The 15,619-nt window shown below is 44.3% G+C and overlaps 1 protein-coding gene across 6 annotated transcripts in view; it reads left to right on the top strand.

Moving 5' to 3' along the window:
- Positions 1-15,619, top strand: part of sorbs1 (sorbin and SH3 domain containing 1) — a 45,441-nt gene that overhangs the window by 14,637 nt on the left and 15,185 nt on the right. For 3 of the 6 annotated variants that reach the window (XM_085800469.1, XM_085800468.1, XM_085800466.1), the window contains exons 8-16: positions 1,968-2,110; positions 2,565-2,625; positions 2,772-2,846; positions 4,419-4,454; positions 4,549-4,651; positions 5,721-5,835; positions 8,443-8,526; positions 12,756-12,805; positions 14,781-14,962. In XM_085800469.1, coding sequence (XP_085656595.1) covers positions 1,968-2,110; positions 2,565-2,625; positions 2,772-2,846; positions 4,419-4,454; positions 4,549-4,651; positions 5,721-5,835; positions 8,443-8,526; positions 12,756-12,805; positions 14,781-14,962 — 849 coding nt within the window. The remainder of the gene's footprint in view (positions 1-1,967; positions 2,111-2,564; positions 2,626-2,771; positions 2,847-4,418; positions 4,455-4,548; positions 4,652-5,720; positions 5,836-8,442; positions 8,527-12,755; positions 12,806-14,780; positions 14,963-15,619) is intronic. The other 3 variants (XM_085800472.1, XM_085800470.1, XM_085800471.1) reach the window with 2 other exon arrangements.

Here is a 15,619-nt window from a genome sequence, read left to right as displayed (position 1 = left end):
AATCGGCTGTTTTTATGAGCACTGGTTTTGAGAATCAGTCTTGACAAAAATGCAGAATGTGCTTTTGAAGTAAGCTGACTGATTGTGTTGCAGAGTATTGAGCGCAGTAGAAACAGAAGACACCCTCCGAGGAGGGGCAGTAATGGAGACAAGTGTAATCTTTAAAGCATTTCTCCTGCAAAGTTGTGTCACATTTTGGCTGATCCGTTCTCCTCCCCTCCCTCTCCTGCTGCTTCATCTTGGCCTGTCTGCTGCTCTCTCCGTCACTGTCTCCAACTCACTCTCTCTGCTTGTTTGTATTATCTGAAATACACACGAGAAGCCAAAAATACGTCTGTTTAAATTAACATTAGATTCATCGCATTGCACTGTGATGTCATCATTCTTGTCTGTTACCAAAAAAAAAGAAAAGCGCAGCGACGTTCTGTAGTTGAAGTAGCGAGATCGCTGCAGTGTGAAAGTCAGTGGCCCAGTGCTCATGTGGTCATAGATGGAAAACCTGAATGTCCAAATGTCCAGTGGTTACAATGCACCACATCATCCCCCATGTTTAAAGGGAGGATGATCCAATCTTTTAACCTTTTCCTCAGCAGAACAAGGGGAATGATTTACCGCTAGAGGCGAATGATTTACCAGAGGGAGGTCCTGGCAAATCAGACCACTGACAGTTTATTCATTTGCCATGCAGTTTAGTATTTGAGTGGGTGCAGTGGTTGGAGGATGTTGGTTGCAGCTGTGTATGAGTCTTCGCTTGGGGGGAGGGTGGGACTGGGCAGATAACATCACAACAGGATGTTAGAAATGCATGAGATAACACTGTAGATGCTGATAGGTGTTTCCTACCCCGACTTCTGCTGCCTGTGCCTGCGTGCTGTTTGTAGATGACTTAGGTTTTATCAGTTGTATCGATAGCACTGTTGTTTTGAGTTGTTCTTGTTTTTTTCTTTTCTCTGGATGCTGACTGCATTGTCAGCTTCACAAATCACTTGTTGCCATCTCTTGCCAAGTGTCTATTAGATAAAGATGTAATGTCATATCTCAAGTGTTACTATTTGCTTAGTTTTGTGGTGCAAAACAAAGTAGAACAACTCATATATGTGTATAAACTGGTGTTGACACAGGATATGCTGCCCTCAGATACTCTGTGTGGGTTGATAATTAGTATTTCACACACGCACGCACACACACACACACATCACAACAATCCTTTTGTTACAGTTGATATTTTGAATTGTGTTAGCAGGAAAACCACAGGTCGCACCAGTCACGTCGACAATGGTTTCAATTCAGCTCATCAGCAATAAAACACATCCTTACTTCATTACATAGTACATTAGGTGCTACAGTTGTAATGGCTGATGTTAGCTGTTTTTAAATAGCACTGTTAAGAACTTATTACTGACTGACTCAGTAGGTTTTAGCATTTGGCTTTGTGCTATATTTATCAGCTGTGGCCTCAGTTTAAAGTATAACACTACGCTATAGTATGAAATGAGGGTTGCACTTACATAAGAACACAAAGAAACATCAAAGGGAACAGACACACTGTGGAAGAAAGAGGTCACACACACACACACACACACACACACACACACACACACACACACACACACACACACACACACACAGAGGGGCAGTCGCTAACGAGTCACAGGTGCAGCTAATTGCAGTGGGCAGATAATCACAAAATGCAGGAAGCCCACTGGGACAAAGAGGAAATCAACTAAACAGAGTCCAGGCTTTAAGTCCACCTGGGGATGAAAGATGCAGGATTTGTTAATGTTATAATCACACTTGTGTTTTCCTCATGTCAGAATGAATATTTGTGGTAATATGTGGTCCATGACATGTCACCTGCAAGTCTTTTTAACTCTCGCACCAGATCCCTGACTGAACTTGTCCCATGTGTTATGTGTCATTTTAAATTTGCTGTGAACATTTTGTCTGACTTTTTTTTTTTTTAACAGAAACAACCCCAGAGAGAGACAAAAGCCCTGATCCTGGCAGAGACTCAGTGAGTCCTGTCCCTGACATGGATGGGAAGAGGCTGCGACTGTCACTGCACTCCCCTGTCCTCAGTCCTCTCAACAGGCCCATTGTGCCTGTACGGGTGAGCGACAACACCTACCGTCAGATTAAGACTGCAGAGGTTTAATGGCTGTTTTGTTCTCATATTGAACACATGATGTTACAGTGAAGTATATAAAACACATTTCTTGCATTATAATAATGTTGATCTAATTTTTCTAATAGAAAAGCATACATTGTAGGAGATATTAGAATAGAATAGAAAATACTTTATTAATCCCGCCTAGGAGGGGAATTCAGAAATAGAAAATTATTGACGTAACAGAAATCCACATGTATAACTGAACTGCAAAAGTAATCAAAGTTGCTTGGCATAGACAAATACTCTAGCACTGGAACTGACACATGTTAATGAAATGCAGCCAGTGTTAAAGTTAGTAGCTAGACAAAATGTTTGCTCTCCTCCTGCTCGAAGTGGAAAAACTTGTTATTCACTGATTTGTTATTGATTGAAAATGTCCACATTTTAATTTCAGAACACTGAAAAGTCCAAAGACTGGTATAAGACAATGTTCAAACAGATACACAAAATACCTGGTAAGACTTGATCATCATTTCCACTCTGTATGTTTGATCACTTTTTCCTGTCATGTTTCTCTGTTGTGTCCAAGCCTTGTGTATGTTCCTATATGTGTTTGTATGTTATGTCACGTTGTCCTCTGTCTCTCCATCACTGTGCTCAGAGCCTATTGAGGAAAACCCTTACCGCCCCACCTACATTTTCCCTGAGAACTATGACATTCAGATGAAATCAAAAGGTATCCGATGGCAGTAACTCTTGTTAGCTTTACTAACCTGCAGCCATCCCGGGCCCTTTCAAATACTTCAGCTGTGATACTGATCCCATGTGAAGTACAAAACTACATAACCTTGAAGATGTCCTAAGTATTTGAAAGGATTTAAAGGTCCCATATTTTACACTCCCCCAGTGTTTTATTTGAAATGTTGATCCATAAGATATACTTGTGGTTTTAAGAACCATAAGAAAAAGCTCCCACACACTGTCATCACTTGCATAGATTTATTGAACCAAAAACCATCTCGGTGCAGTTTTCCATCTCCTCTGTCTGGAGCTCTAGTGACAACAGGTTGGTGTCAGCCAGCACAGCGCCTCCACGCTCTGAGTGATCCAATAAAAATAGAGCAGATTTCACGCTCTGTGAAACCAAATCCTGCTTCGTTGTGACATCACTAAGACACAGAAATCCTGACGGCTGGTTTTTAAGGCATTTATAATCAAAAAGACACTGAAATATCACTTAATTCGATATGGGACCTTTAAACTAATCTTTTTCCCTCCATTCCTCACAGTAGAGTAACTATTTCTATCAGTTCTAAGTACATTGCAAGTTTCGTGCTGATCCTGATGTTAGAGTTTGATGGTATGAGTGGCACAAATACATTTGATCCCAATCAGTGATTTGGATTTAAATAAAAGTGTCACACAGACTGGAAAACACAGATCGGACAAATTCTCTTCTTTGTCATTGCTCCTGTACTGTATGTGTGTTGATAATTAGGATGCACGAAACCTTGTGGTGTAATTCTACCAAACTATTACTATAGTATCGTAACAACTGAAAACTAGCTGCAGAATAGCTTGACTTCTGTTTTTTTCTATTAATCATCTAATATTATCAGTTTCTTGTTTATATATGCTAATTCATGAACATGATCAGACTGTGACTGGGATGCAGTATAGGGTCACGGCCACTAGGTGCTGCTGCAGTCCTGCGTTGAGGTTGTGGACAATCATGGGCTTAGTGGAGGCCTCAGTGTTTGTTGTTCATAATAAGCTCCACCAATTAGTGATTGGCGTTAAGTTGTGGATGGTTTAGAGTTTGTGTTGTTGGATCTGTTCATCTCAGAGGAGGAGGAGCTGCCAGACGTCCTCTTTGGGTTTCTCAGTCTCAGCTCAACACAAAGGCCCTCCATGTGTCGTTGTGACTGATCTGACTCTGTAAATATTATCTCAAAGATAATAAATAACTTATACGCAGGGCTCACTCTGGCTGTGCCAGCTGTGGCGTTCCTGCTTTACAGTGCATTACTTATTCAGAGCCTTGATGCTCATTGACGCTCACATCCCGTTTTAGATCCCTCAGTAATGCTTCCTGTAAAACGCTTTGATTTGACACACTTTGATTTAATTTGATGCCTAGCCTAATGGAAGGTGTGAGGCAGGAGGACAAACACTGGAAAAAGTGTTTTTAAAGCCTTTGAATAATTTAGCGTTGTGCTGTGTTGATTACCTTTCAAGTAGCTGAGATTGGCACACTTACAAAATGATAATAAACAACTTTTGAATGTTTTCTGCCTCTTTCTTTCAGAGGATGGCCCCACCCCACTTGGCTACTTGGAAGATGGTGAGTTGTAGGTCTGGGTTTATATATATCAATACTGGTTATGTTAATGTGTCTAAGTTTCACCCATTGATTTACTCTATGTATCCGTTTTCAGTGAGATCGGTCCCACGGTCAAAAAGCGACGCAGAGGTGGATTCAAGAGGTCGCTCCATGCCGGTGCCAACTCGCTCCTCTTCCCTCAAACCTTCTGCCAAAAGGTTAGTGACCTTCACCTGCTCCAGCTGTTTACATCCCATCACACTTTCAACAACAAGGTATAGAAATGATACAACCACACGACCAGAAAAAATCCTATTTATGTCTGCTTCTCTGACAGGCAGAGCTCCCATGATATATATGAACCCATGGCCCGTGATGGTAGATGAGTGTTTACAATGAGCATGTTCTCTCACTGTGACTTTAACGTTACAGTACTTCCAGGAAGAAAAAAAAAGTGTCTTGTGACATTTTGTTTTCTTCTTTGTTCACACACACACACACACACACACACACACACACACACACACGCTGCAGATTTATGTAACGAAACATGACCGTGCACAACAGAACAGGAAAGACACTTCCCCTTTCTGGTTGGGCAAATCTGAGCTTCACACACGCACACACGTGTCAGCACTGACACAGGATGATCTCCTCTCAGAGAAATGAGTGATAGCGTGATGAAGGAGGACAGGTGATGGAGGATAAACTGCAGATGACATGTGGAGCCCTGACCTTCCTCCTTCCTCAGTTTTATGTAAGGGTGTAATAAACGCTGCTGCTGCTGCTCCTGGATTTCCTTGAGGATTTCACTCATGCAATGTTTTTGTCGGTGTGTGTGTGTTTGTGTGGTGTGAACAGGTGTAAGATCGATCTGTGTTTTGTTTTTTTATTATTTAAGAGTCAGACTTCAGTGATTTTCTGAACAGTAATTTAAGCGTCGGCTGTGAATTAAGAAATTCTCTCGGGGAAATGAGGCGTTCTGTTTTTTGTCACTGGGACCAATCTGGTTTACCTGATTGAATTACTGATTTGACTCAACCATGAATTGGATTTTCAGTCATATCATCATTAGAGGAAGAGAGAGAGGGAGAGAGAGAGATAGAGAGAGAGAGAGGAGGAGCGGAGGAGAGGGAGAGAGAGAGCAGGGATAATGAGGACAGACGTCATGTTTAAATTAAAAAAAAACATCTTAGCCTATGCCGGTTGCCATGGAGACTACTTGATAAGGATTGGCTCTCTCCCATCCCACATCACCACCCCTCCCTGACACCCGCCTCTCCACAGGAACGAGTGGGAGCCCCCGGATAAAAAGGTAGACACCAGGAAGTACCGCGCCGAGCCCAAGAGCATCTTTGAATACGAGCCGGGGAAATCGTCGGTGCTGAAGCTGGAGCGAACGGTATGCTAGCCGCCTGCCTGTTTGCCTCCCTCTCTCTGTCTCTGTCTCTCTCTTTATGTGTGCATGTTGTGCGAGCTGCCCCCCCCCCCCCCACCCTCAGCACACCATCCGAACCCCCTCCTCCTCCTCCTCTCACCCACCACCTCTGTATCTATGGCAGCTTCCCCCAGCGGCTCAGGAGGCGATGTATGTGTAGCGTGAATCGCCATGTGCACCACATTCCTAAAGGGTGTCCTGTTGCGGCGACAGATGATCCTGGCTGACAGCGAGGGGGGCGGGCGGGTGGGGGGGGTGGTATCACTTACAAGGAGGATAGCCATTGTCTTCCTGTCTTCAATTTAAGGTTATTGGGCTGAATCAGCTCAGAGTGAGAGGATCCCAGCGAATGCAAAAAAAAAAACAAAGCCCTGGATCCTGTGTGTTTTCTGACTTTGGTCTCTAGCCTGAACTCTCTGTGTTGAATCTAAAGCTGCAGCATTTATTCAGTGTCCTTGAGGGCTGTCTTGTCTGGATAAGCTGTGCAACATATAGAAGAGTCCTGGCAGCTGCTGCCTATATGTACAATGTAATTTTTACTAAAGAGAGAGGCTCGTATTCCTCATATGTCCCTATTGCGTAACAGTGGACGTGGGGATGTGCAGTATTGTCATGAAGTAGTTTGCTGATTATGTAATAATTGTTTGTCAAATACTCAATTACATCATGCTAATAGATGTCGTTAGCCAAGATCTGACCTGATCCCAGGGCCAACAAACTCTCAAACTCATTACTGTTGGCTCCAGTTCATCCTGGGACCGCTGTAAAGTAATGGACTGTGGTGGTTTCAGTAATGTCAGGTCAGTGTCCTTGGTGCTGGAGCCGGTCATTTCTCATCATTAGCTCCATTATTTTATTGATTTTTTTTTTACTTTAAGTTGCATTGGTCTAAATATGACACCTAAAAGTGGGGTTGCATGTTTTGTTGGTCATTGTCAGAATATGTCTGTTGATTACATAGAATAAGATGAAATCAATAAATATATAGTTCACATCAACTGCACTTCTTTGTAAGAGTCTCTTAGAGGGTAGATTCATATTTTTCAAGCGTATTTTCCAGCATGTTCCTGTCCATACACGAACAGCCGAGAATAGTTGCATCAGTGCTTTAAGCTGAGGCTAATATTACGGCTTTGCAACCAAATCAGATGTTTATCTGTCAAAAAATCCCTCTCTGTATTTCAAGTACAGTGACCTGTAGCTTTCTTACTGTGCATGTAGGTTTGTGAGTATCATATCAAAGGAATAGTTTCAACATTCAACATTTTCAACATTTAATTTGTTTGTGGGTTTTCTTGTCCAGAGGTCAGTGAGAAGATTGATGCCACCTGCATGAAATATACAGCTAGAGCCAGAAGCCACATAGCTTAGCTTGGCACACAGGCTGGAAACAGCTAGCCTGTTAACAGCATCCACCTGCCAGTGCCTCCAAAGCCTGACAACTGACATGTTTAATTCTGTTTGTTTAAGGAGCTAAGTGCCAGACCACTACTTAGGCGCAGGGACATCCTGGAGTGAGCACGAGGTTTCAGTACACATTATTAAAATGAGGTGATACATGTTAATTAGGGAGCTTTAGAGATGCTTTTAGGCTGATTTCTGTTGGAGGTTGGAGGCTGTTGCTGTTGCTGTTCCACAGAGCCAGGCTGCCTCAGCTGTCCTCTGTCTCCCCTTGTTTCCAGTCTAGGCTTTGGCAATATCCAAGTGTTAATATCTCCATACAGTCCAGCCCACATAAACACAATATACAATATTATGACAGGAGTGGGAGGTCACAATATAATTATACCATTTATCTGGTGTTTTTCAAATCATATATAACTGTATTATATTTTAAACTTAAAGGGATAGTTCAACATTTTGGCAAATTGGCCCATTGCCATAATCCCTATTGTCATAGCAGTAGGTTCGTTACTTTTAATTGTCATTGCAAGCTGTTTTTAGAACGACGGAGCAGAGCCGCGAGCTGTTTAGAGCTACGCTATGGAGGCTAATGGGATTTCTTGGTTTCCCTCATCAACCTCATCAAATACACAATCCAACAACTCCAAAACGCTCTCGAGGACAAGTTGTGACCTGCACATTCACCACGCTATGAGATAATAACAGAACGTTACGAGACAGCGATGGTTTTGAGGAAAATGCAGAGACTGCTTGCAGAAAAACTACCCCTGACGGGAGCGTGCATCAGCTGTTTTGCATGAATTTACCTCTAAAACAACTCTGTCTCGTAATGTAAATGTTGAACTATCCCTTTAAGGCATATAAGAGTATAAATATATGTCACTGAACAGAGGAAATATTATGTAATCATCGTTCCAAGCCTGCTCCAGTGGCATCAATCCACTTCTTAACCTCTGCAAAAAAAAATCTAATTAGCTTTTCCCCAAACATCAAACTATTACAACTTGAAAATGTGAATCTATCCTTTAATCTGCTAAAAGAAACCAACAGGTGTCTTCAGATATCAGGTGTCTGATGTGGCTCATGAGCACAGGTGTGTATTTTCTGTGCTGTCTGAACTGTCTTCTCTTTGTCTTTCTCCTCCTCTTCCTGTTGCCATGCCCCTAGACTCAGGATGTAAGTCCAGAAGATGTAGATTTAGAGAATGAGCCTTGGTATAAATTCTTTTCAGAGATGGAGTTTGACAAAGCGGTAAGTGGTCGCTGTCTTCAAAGTGACAGTATATTGTATTTCATTGCATGTGATAACATCCATGTTCAAGTAATTGCCTAAACAACCCGTGTCTGTCTGTAAGGACTACTCTCAGTTCTACTCCCACTTTCACCTGCAAATCTTGCCCCAAATCATTTTCGTTTTTAATTGACCGTGCACATAAAAACAAAACTTATGTGACAGCATGCTCAAGAAGAAAATGTATTTCCTCTTGAACTAAATTTACTACCATGTGTCCCAACAATGTGGTTTTATGAAAACAACCTGTTATGAACCTGTTTTTTCATCATTATTGTATTTTTTGTTTAACCCTAAACATTTTTCTGAATGTATATCGGCAGCAAACCTATTGCAAAGTTGTTGCTGCTGTTCCTCCTCATCACCACATAGAATTTAAAAGGATTTTATCCCCCAGCAGTCTCTAAAATAGTCGACTGAGATCTATTTTTGCCTTCTTCAAACGTATCTCTCAGTGGTTTATTTGTATCTGTGAGGCTGAGTGAGCACGATCAGCTCAGACAACAAAAACACTCTGACCCCCCGACGTTAGCTGTGGCTCCTGTCCCTCTGCAGTTGGGATGATTAATGTTTAATAAGGCTGATTATTGATCAGGATTTATTGCGCTCCTATTGCAGCATAGGTGTCTGTGGAAGGACCAATTAAAGGGCTGTTCTGAGTTTATCACACTCATATTTTCTTTACAACAGGATGTTGGGATCTCTTGCCAAACGTGGCTGCAGCTCTGCTCTTCTGATGCCGTTAACTCAACACCCGAGAGTAACACTTTGTTTCCTTCATTTCCATATGCGCCCTGCCAGATAGAATTCATATCGTGAGCCGAAGGCCTTCACAGGGTGATTCATCCAGAAGTCACTCTTCACTTGGAGAGGCTGCAGTCCGCGCGAGTCCTGGGCTCCAGGATAATCCCAGGCCCTTGAAATAATAATTGCTGCCCGTCTGCCATCTAGCAGATTTACCAAAATATCCAAAGTGGTGCAGGCATGTTGAAGCAGTATACGGTGTCATGACAAATCCATGCCTCAGGTCTTAGATGGCACCAGACAACTGTGGCATTGGCTGCCCACAAACAGATGTTGCGTCTCCTCGCTCTCTGTCAGTCGGAGCCACACCACCACCACCACACCCTGGATCACATGAGGTGGCACCGCTAGCTACAACATGAGGTCATGTCCGAGCATCAGCCAGACGCAGGGCCAGCCTCCTCCCGTTTCCAGGTTAGTGTATATGCGGAGGAGGTTTAGCCGTGGAGGCGGCCGACTCCTGTCTCATGGCAGCCTGGATGTTTGCCAGATGAGCTGGGCTTGATGACTGGCTCCTGTTTAATGTCAAAGTCACTTCTAAAGCTGCACCTGGTATGTGCAGCATTTGACCTTAAGGCTCAGCCAGACACACTGGCTCATTGGGGTTTGATTGACATATCAGTAGTCACTCTCTCTGTGTTACTGGAGGAGAGATATGACTGGAAGTCCCACAAAAACGACAGTGCTCAGGAGTTAAATGAGGAGCGGGGCCTTTCTGGCTCTGCTCCACTTAGCTCTTGTTCTTATTAATAACCTCTGAAGTGCTGAGAAAAAACACTTTGACTAATGAAGTAATATTATAATAACGGGAAACTTCTTCCATCTTATACCTTTGAACTTCATTTTTTATAACTTCTTGTGGTTTCACACCACTAATTACCCAGTTGTCAACAAAGTGCCTCTATAAAGAGCAGCTTCACTGCACTGTTTCTGCACCTCCTCCTGTCAAATCATCATTACTGGTCCACTCACAGCCTCTTATAGTCACCTAATAGCCACTGAGTAGGAGTGACACCTGTGTATAATCACAGTAATGGTCCTCTTGATTAATATTAACAAGCTCCGGGTTCAACAGGAGCCTGGAGACACCTCCAGCGACAGCCACAGCTATACGGTCAAACTCAGACTCACGGATGCTGCAGCTGAAGCTGGAATTCCACACATAGCTCCGGTCAGGAAGAGCGTTTCGGCCCCCTATAACCGACAGAGTGACTCCATCTGTCGAGCATATGCTGACGAGGGGGCCGCTGCCACAGTGTCTCAGCGCCGAGTTACACAGAGCCTCCCCCTACCACCTGACATATTCTAAAGGAGGCAACTCCGTAAGCCTGCCAGCTCATTGTGCTTTCATATTTAACCTCTGTTATACACTTAACCTTTACCTTTAAGCATTTAGCAGGAGATGAGACGAGGGGCGCGTGGCTATAACAGGCCCCTCACACTGGGGGAGCTGTTTGTTTTCATGAGAACATATCAACACAAATAAGGTGCTGGAAAGAATGGGATTCATGTTACCATGACCTACTCATGATCGCTATTTTGAATATGAAAGCGGGCGCACAGGAGCCGCAGCCCTGAGCAGCCAGGGGCACCTGTTAGGAAACATGCACATGAAATTCTGCAGAAACGTTGTCATCGGTGTTCCACTGACTCACTGAGGCCGTCCGTCATGTCCGTTCACAGCGCCAGACGCTTCACACTTTGAGTGAGCACTTTCATGCTCTGTGTGTCTACATCTGATAACTCGTTTTAGCATCACTCCGCCCCTACCTTCTGTCTGACCCCTTTACTTCCTAAACTGGATTAAAAAGGGAGTCATGCAACTATGACAGTAATGTGACACTAAGTGATATGAGTGCAGGATTAGTTTGAAATTTAACAGTTTTACCCTTTTGTACAAAGGAAAGTTCACATAAACTGACACTAATCAGGCATCTTGTAAATAACCAGATTAAGATTCCATTCCTTTACTCAGATAAGCCGTCCATGCTTTTTTCCTGTTTACTTTCCACTGTGGGCGTGTGAGTGTGTGTATGTGTATTTGTGCGTGTGTGTGTGTGTAAGCCCAATTACTCAGGGGTGTCAGAGGACACTATCTTCTCCCCCTGATATCAGATTTGAGGGGGCTCACAAGACGTAGCAACACAAGGAAGAGCTGCAGATTATTCAATGACACCCGGTGCGTTCTCCAAGTCAACATGGAACATTTGGCTTTATAAATAGACCCGACTATCAGACCTGCCAGCCTGATGTTCTGTTCTTATAAAGATAGGCATTTATTCTGAAAGGTTATTAATGATAGTTCTGCCCTGGCAACTAAGTGGAAAGGCATGTTGTGGCAAATGAGCTGCGGAGAATGTTCCTTGTCTGGTCATCAGCGTAGGAAGCGGAGGCTTGGCCGCGCCGTGGGGAAGTGGATGTGGCATTAAGAGCGGGGCAGGGCAGGGCAGGGCTGGCTGGGATGAGGGATTGTGCAATCGTATTTGCAAACAACACTTGTGCTCTTATTCATAGTGCCCGTGTCACGTCTGTTATTTTTACCTGCTGTGACGTCCGAGAGGAGGAAAGCAACAGAAACAGTGGGCTAAATTTAGTTGGCCCTAAACCATTCAAAATGCTAGTGGGTGCTGCTGCCACACTGAGTGACCAGCCCTGTGTTTTGAAGATGCTATCTGCACCTCAGTAACACCTACCTCTCCTTTTATACTCCTCTACACTTTGATTTATTTGTTCCGCTTCATGTTTTTGTTCTTTGTCTTTTATAACATTGTTTTAATTATGTTTCTGAAAAATAATTATGTTTCTGAAAATGCTCTACTGTGTTCTATTTGTCAGGAAGCGTTTGTGTCTCTGTAAGTGTGTGAGATAGATTGTCAAGTGTGAGTGTGTGTGTGTGTGTGTGTGAATGTGTGTGTGTGTGTAATTCGGCCTGCTCGCACCACCAGCTGGTTAATTGTCCCTGGTCTGGTCCACTGGTAATGAGAGTGACTCAATACCAGACAAAAGAGACGGCTTCACGGGAACACAGCAGCCCATTGGCTGAGCCTGTGACAGCCCCCTCCCCGCATGGGCGCCCCCCTGACCGATGCACGCCCACTCCCCCCTCCCCTCTCCTCCCCCCTCCCCTCCCCTCCTCTCTCCTCACTGCCGCTTGTTTTCTCCAACTTGCATGCAGGCCAAAACACACGCTTACTCCCTCCATGCCAAGACCAGTCCAGAGAGGCTAAGAACCCCGGGTGCTCGAGGCAGAAACCCAGAGCAGCGAGAGAACAGCAGAGAGGAAGAGAAGAGAGAGTCTGGCCATAGCTAATGCTCCTGCCTCTGTTCTAGCTGGAGGAGACCTTCCTGTGGATCTATCAATGACTTCTTTGTTTGGTTTGTTGCAGAGTGCCCCCTCTTTCAGCCCCCTGGAAACAGCCTCTGACCTGCAGCAGTAGTAAGTCCATGCTTCTTGTGCTTTTTTTAAATCTCCCTTCCCCTTCCTCCAGCATGTAGATGATTATTTGCCATGTTATGAGGATAAATGTCAAAGTGGAGAGATTTCTCCAGCCTGTCGAGCGTGCTCCCGCCTACAGCAGGGGGACTCCGGCTTCCTGAGGAGATCCTGTTAATAAGGCAAAAAGCTAGCAGAACAGTGTGTCCTCTGTGCGTGTGTTTCGTGGTGTTTTTTTGGTGGGGTTGGGTGGTTGTAGCGTGGAGACAGAGCTGCTATGTGGTGATTTATTTAAAGACAGCAACCTGGATGTCACTGGGATAGAGGGAGCTCGCCCAGCTGCTGCATAACTTAAAAACCGTTATCTCCTCCTGAATGGGTGTGTGAATACAACGGCGAGCAGCAGCTGGATTATGAAGGATGATGTTAACTCGTGCTAAAACAAATCTCGCCGAGCTCCTCATCACTCTTGTGTTTGTCTTGTGAGACTGACATTGTCTATTTTTGCTTGCGCAATAAAATGTAAGGAATTTAGGACTGAGCCTCTGTGACTGTCTCCCGCTACAGTCCAGGGAAAATAAACGTTTCTCTTTCCATCTGCTACAACCATTATGTGATGATGGATGATTGTTTAGAGAACGACGTTCCCAATCCAAAGGTTTCAATCAACAGATTTGTTGTTAGTTTTGAAAGGAAGAGGGTTCCTGATGAAGTAGCGATGGAGGTTCACTCACTCCGACTTTTCAAAGGAAAACTCATAAACTGGTCATAAACTGACTTCCTCCAGAGGAACATATGTTTAGGGCAGGATGTTTTTTTGTTTTTTTTTTCTCCCTACGGGGTCCGTTTGAAATCGGAGACATTTGGTTGTCAGGGCAAAATTATAAAATGCAAAACCATATGTGCATGTCTGGTGTCATTAGACGAATGAATGAACCTCTCAGTAGATGTGCCTGTCAAGGGAACACCCACTGTCTGTGCATGGAAGTTATTCTCATCGAGAAAATGGTAGAAAAGGTAAAAAAAAACTAAAAAAAAACAGTGGACATTGTCAAATTATATGGAAGATATTAAGCTTTAGAACAGAAGCTGTGATCCTAATTCAGATGCAGCACTCAGTGAACTCAGAAAGAGCTCCTCATCCTTAACCTGCAATAAGCAGCGTGCCGCCTTCCCTCAGAGACTCGTTTTAAATCTTGCATGGCTCCTGTACTCTATGTTTCCTGTAGAGCATTTATGTGAATTCTTGTACGAAACCTAGTCCCAACATGATTTTAATGACTCTCTGCACTCAGCAGTGCACATGTTGTTGTTTTTTCCTCACAGCTATGAAAGAGCTTCTTGTTGAGGAAGGGGACTATGAGAGTAATGTAGCCATACATTTGTGCAAAGCTTGTAAAACTCTATCTTGGCAGCAGAGCAGATGTAAAACACATTTAGGAAAATGGATTCCTCTTTTCTCCAACAGCAGGGAGAGGAGTTTGTGTGAGTTTTTATATACAGTATTTGCCCTACACTCAAGTGTGTCAGATTAATGACCATGTTTGTGTGCACAGATAGAGGAGCGGTGTGAGTAACACATGAGCAGGGTGACAGGGAGTAAACCTGAGAGTTGTACAGGTGCATGGCAGGGGTTGATGCACCATGCAGGAATGTTCGGAGAATATTTATAGAGATCTGTTCTGCTGGCCTCTCTGCTATGCCAAGATATGTGTGGAAGCCGGTGCCTTCTCTCAACATCAGCCTTCAAATTCTCCAGTTGCTTTCTCAAGTTTGACTTTTTCTGTCTCCGATTATTTTGTCTCCCACAAGTCTGCGAAGACAGGAATTACCTCAAGATATGCTGAATAAGAACCATATGACAGCTCATTACCCAATTTGTGTGCCTCTGTTTATCATAAAAAACATGTAACACAACTCTGCTGAGTGAATTTGACTTGCATTTGATTAGCTGTCTGTTCCTCTCGTTGCTGTCTAGCTCCTCGAGCAAGTCTGGACACAGCGAGGAGGTGGAGAAGGACAGAGGATCATCCCCGAGTGAGCCCGCGGCTCCAGAATGCGACCGCCATGTTTACAAGAGTGTCCTGGAGGGCGGCGACATTCCCTTACAAGGTCTACGGGCCCTAAACAAGCGCCATGGCAGCTCTTCCTCCTCTAAAGGTAGGACGGCAGCCACTTCACTTATGTGACCAGTCAAATGGAAGGTGTGTGTCTGAATGTGAATGTGGATCTGAGCAGTAACAGCGGCCGTTAATGGCCTCTCCTGCTGAGACAGAACCAATGAGTTGCAGACACTCAAGTTGGACGGTCGGACGTGTCAGACAGGGATACATGTGTTTCCGTTTACCTTTCTGTTGGAATCCACCCTTTTTTTTTGCTCCCAGACCTCACAGCATTGGCCAATCACCTCGCAGCATTCATCCCCTCAGCAGCTTTTTGATTTATTATTGATGCCATAGATGTTTTCATCAAACGTGTACTGGCCATCTGCTTTGGAAAACTCATGGAGGGAGTGAGGTTGTCTTGCTAAGTCGATGGAAGCTAACCTTGGGGATTTCCCCCCACCCCCTCCCCACCTTCCTCTCCTACTCTTGCTCCAGTTGTGAGCCGCCAGTCGCTAGGCAGGCTTAGGGCAAGTCTCCAGAGCGTTCCAGCGCCAGGGAGCGGAGGGCCAGAGCGGGGATGGATGAGGAGGGACGATAAACAGAGCTCTTGCTTTTCACAACCCGGGCCAGACATGGGTGAGATAAACAGGAGGGACGCAGAGGGTGGGCAGGCATGAGGAAGTCAGCTGTCAGTGTGAGGTCAGGGGCTGGA

The sequence above is a fragment of the Trachurus japonicus genome, chromosome 15 (assembly GCF_045865225.1).
Source record: "Trachurus japonicus isolate A0001 chromosome 15, Traja_1.0".
Taxonomy (NCBI): domain Eukaryota; kingdom Metazoa; phylum Chordata; class Actinopteri; order Carangiformes; family Carangidae; genus Trachurus; species Trachurus japonicus.
The sequence above is the reverse complement of the archived record's forward strand: the minus strand, read 5'-3'. Positions and strand labels throughout refer to the sequence as shown.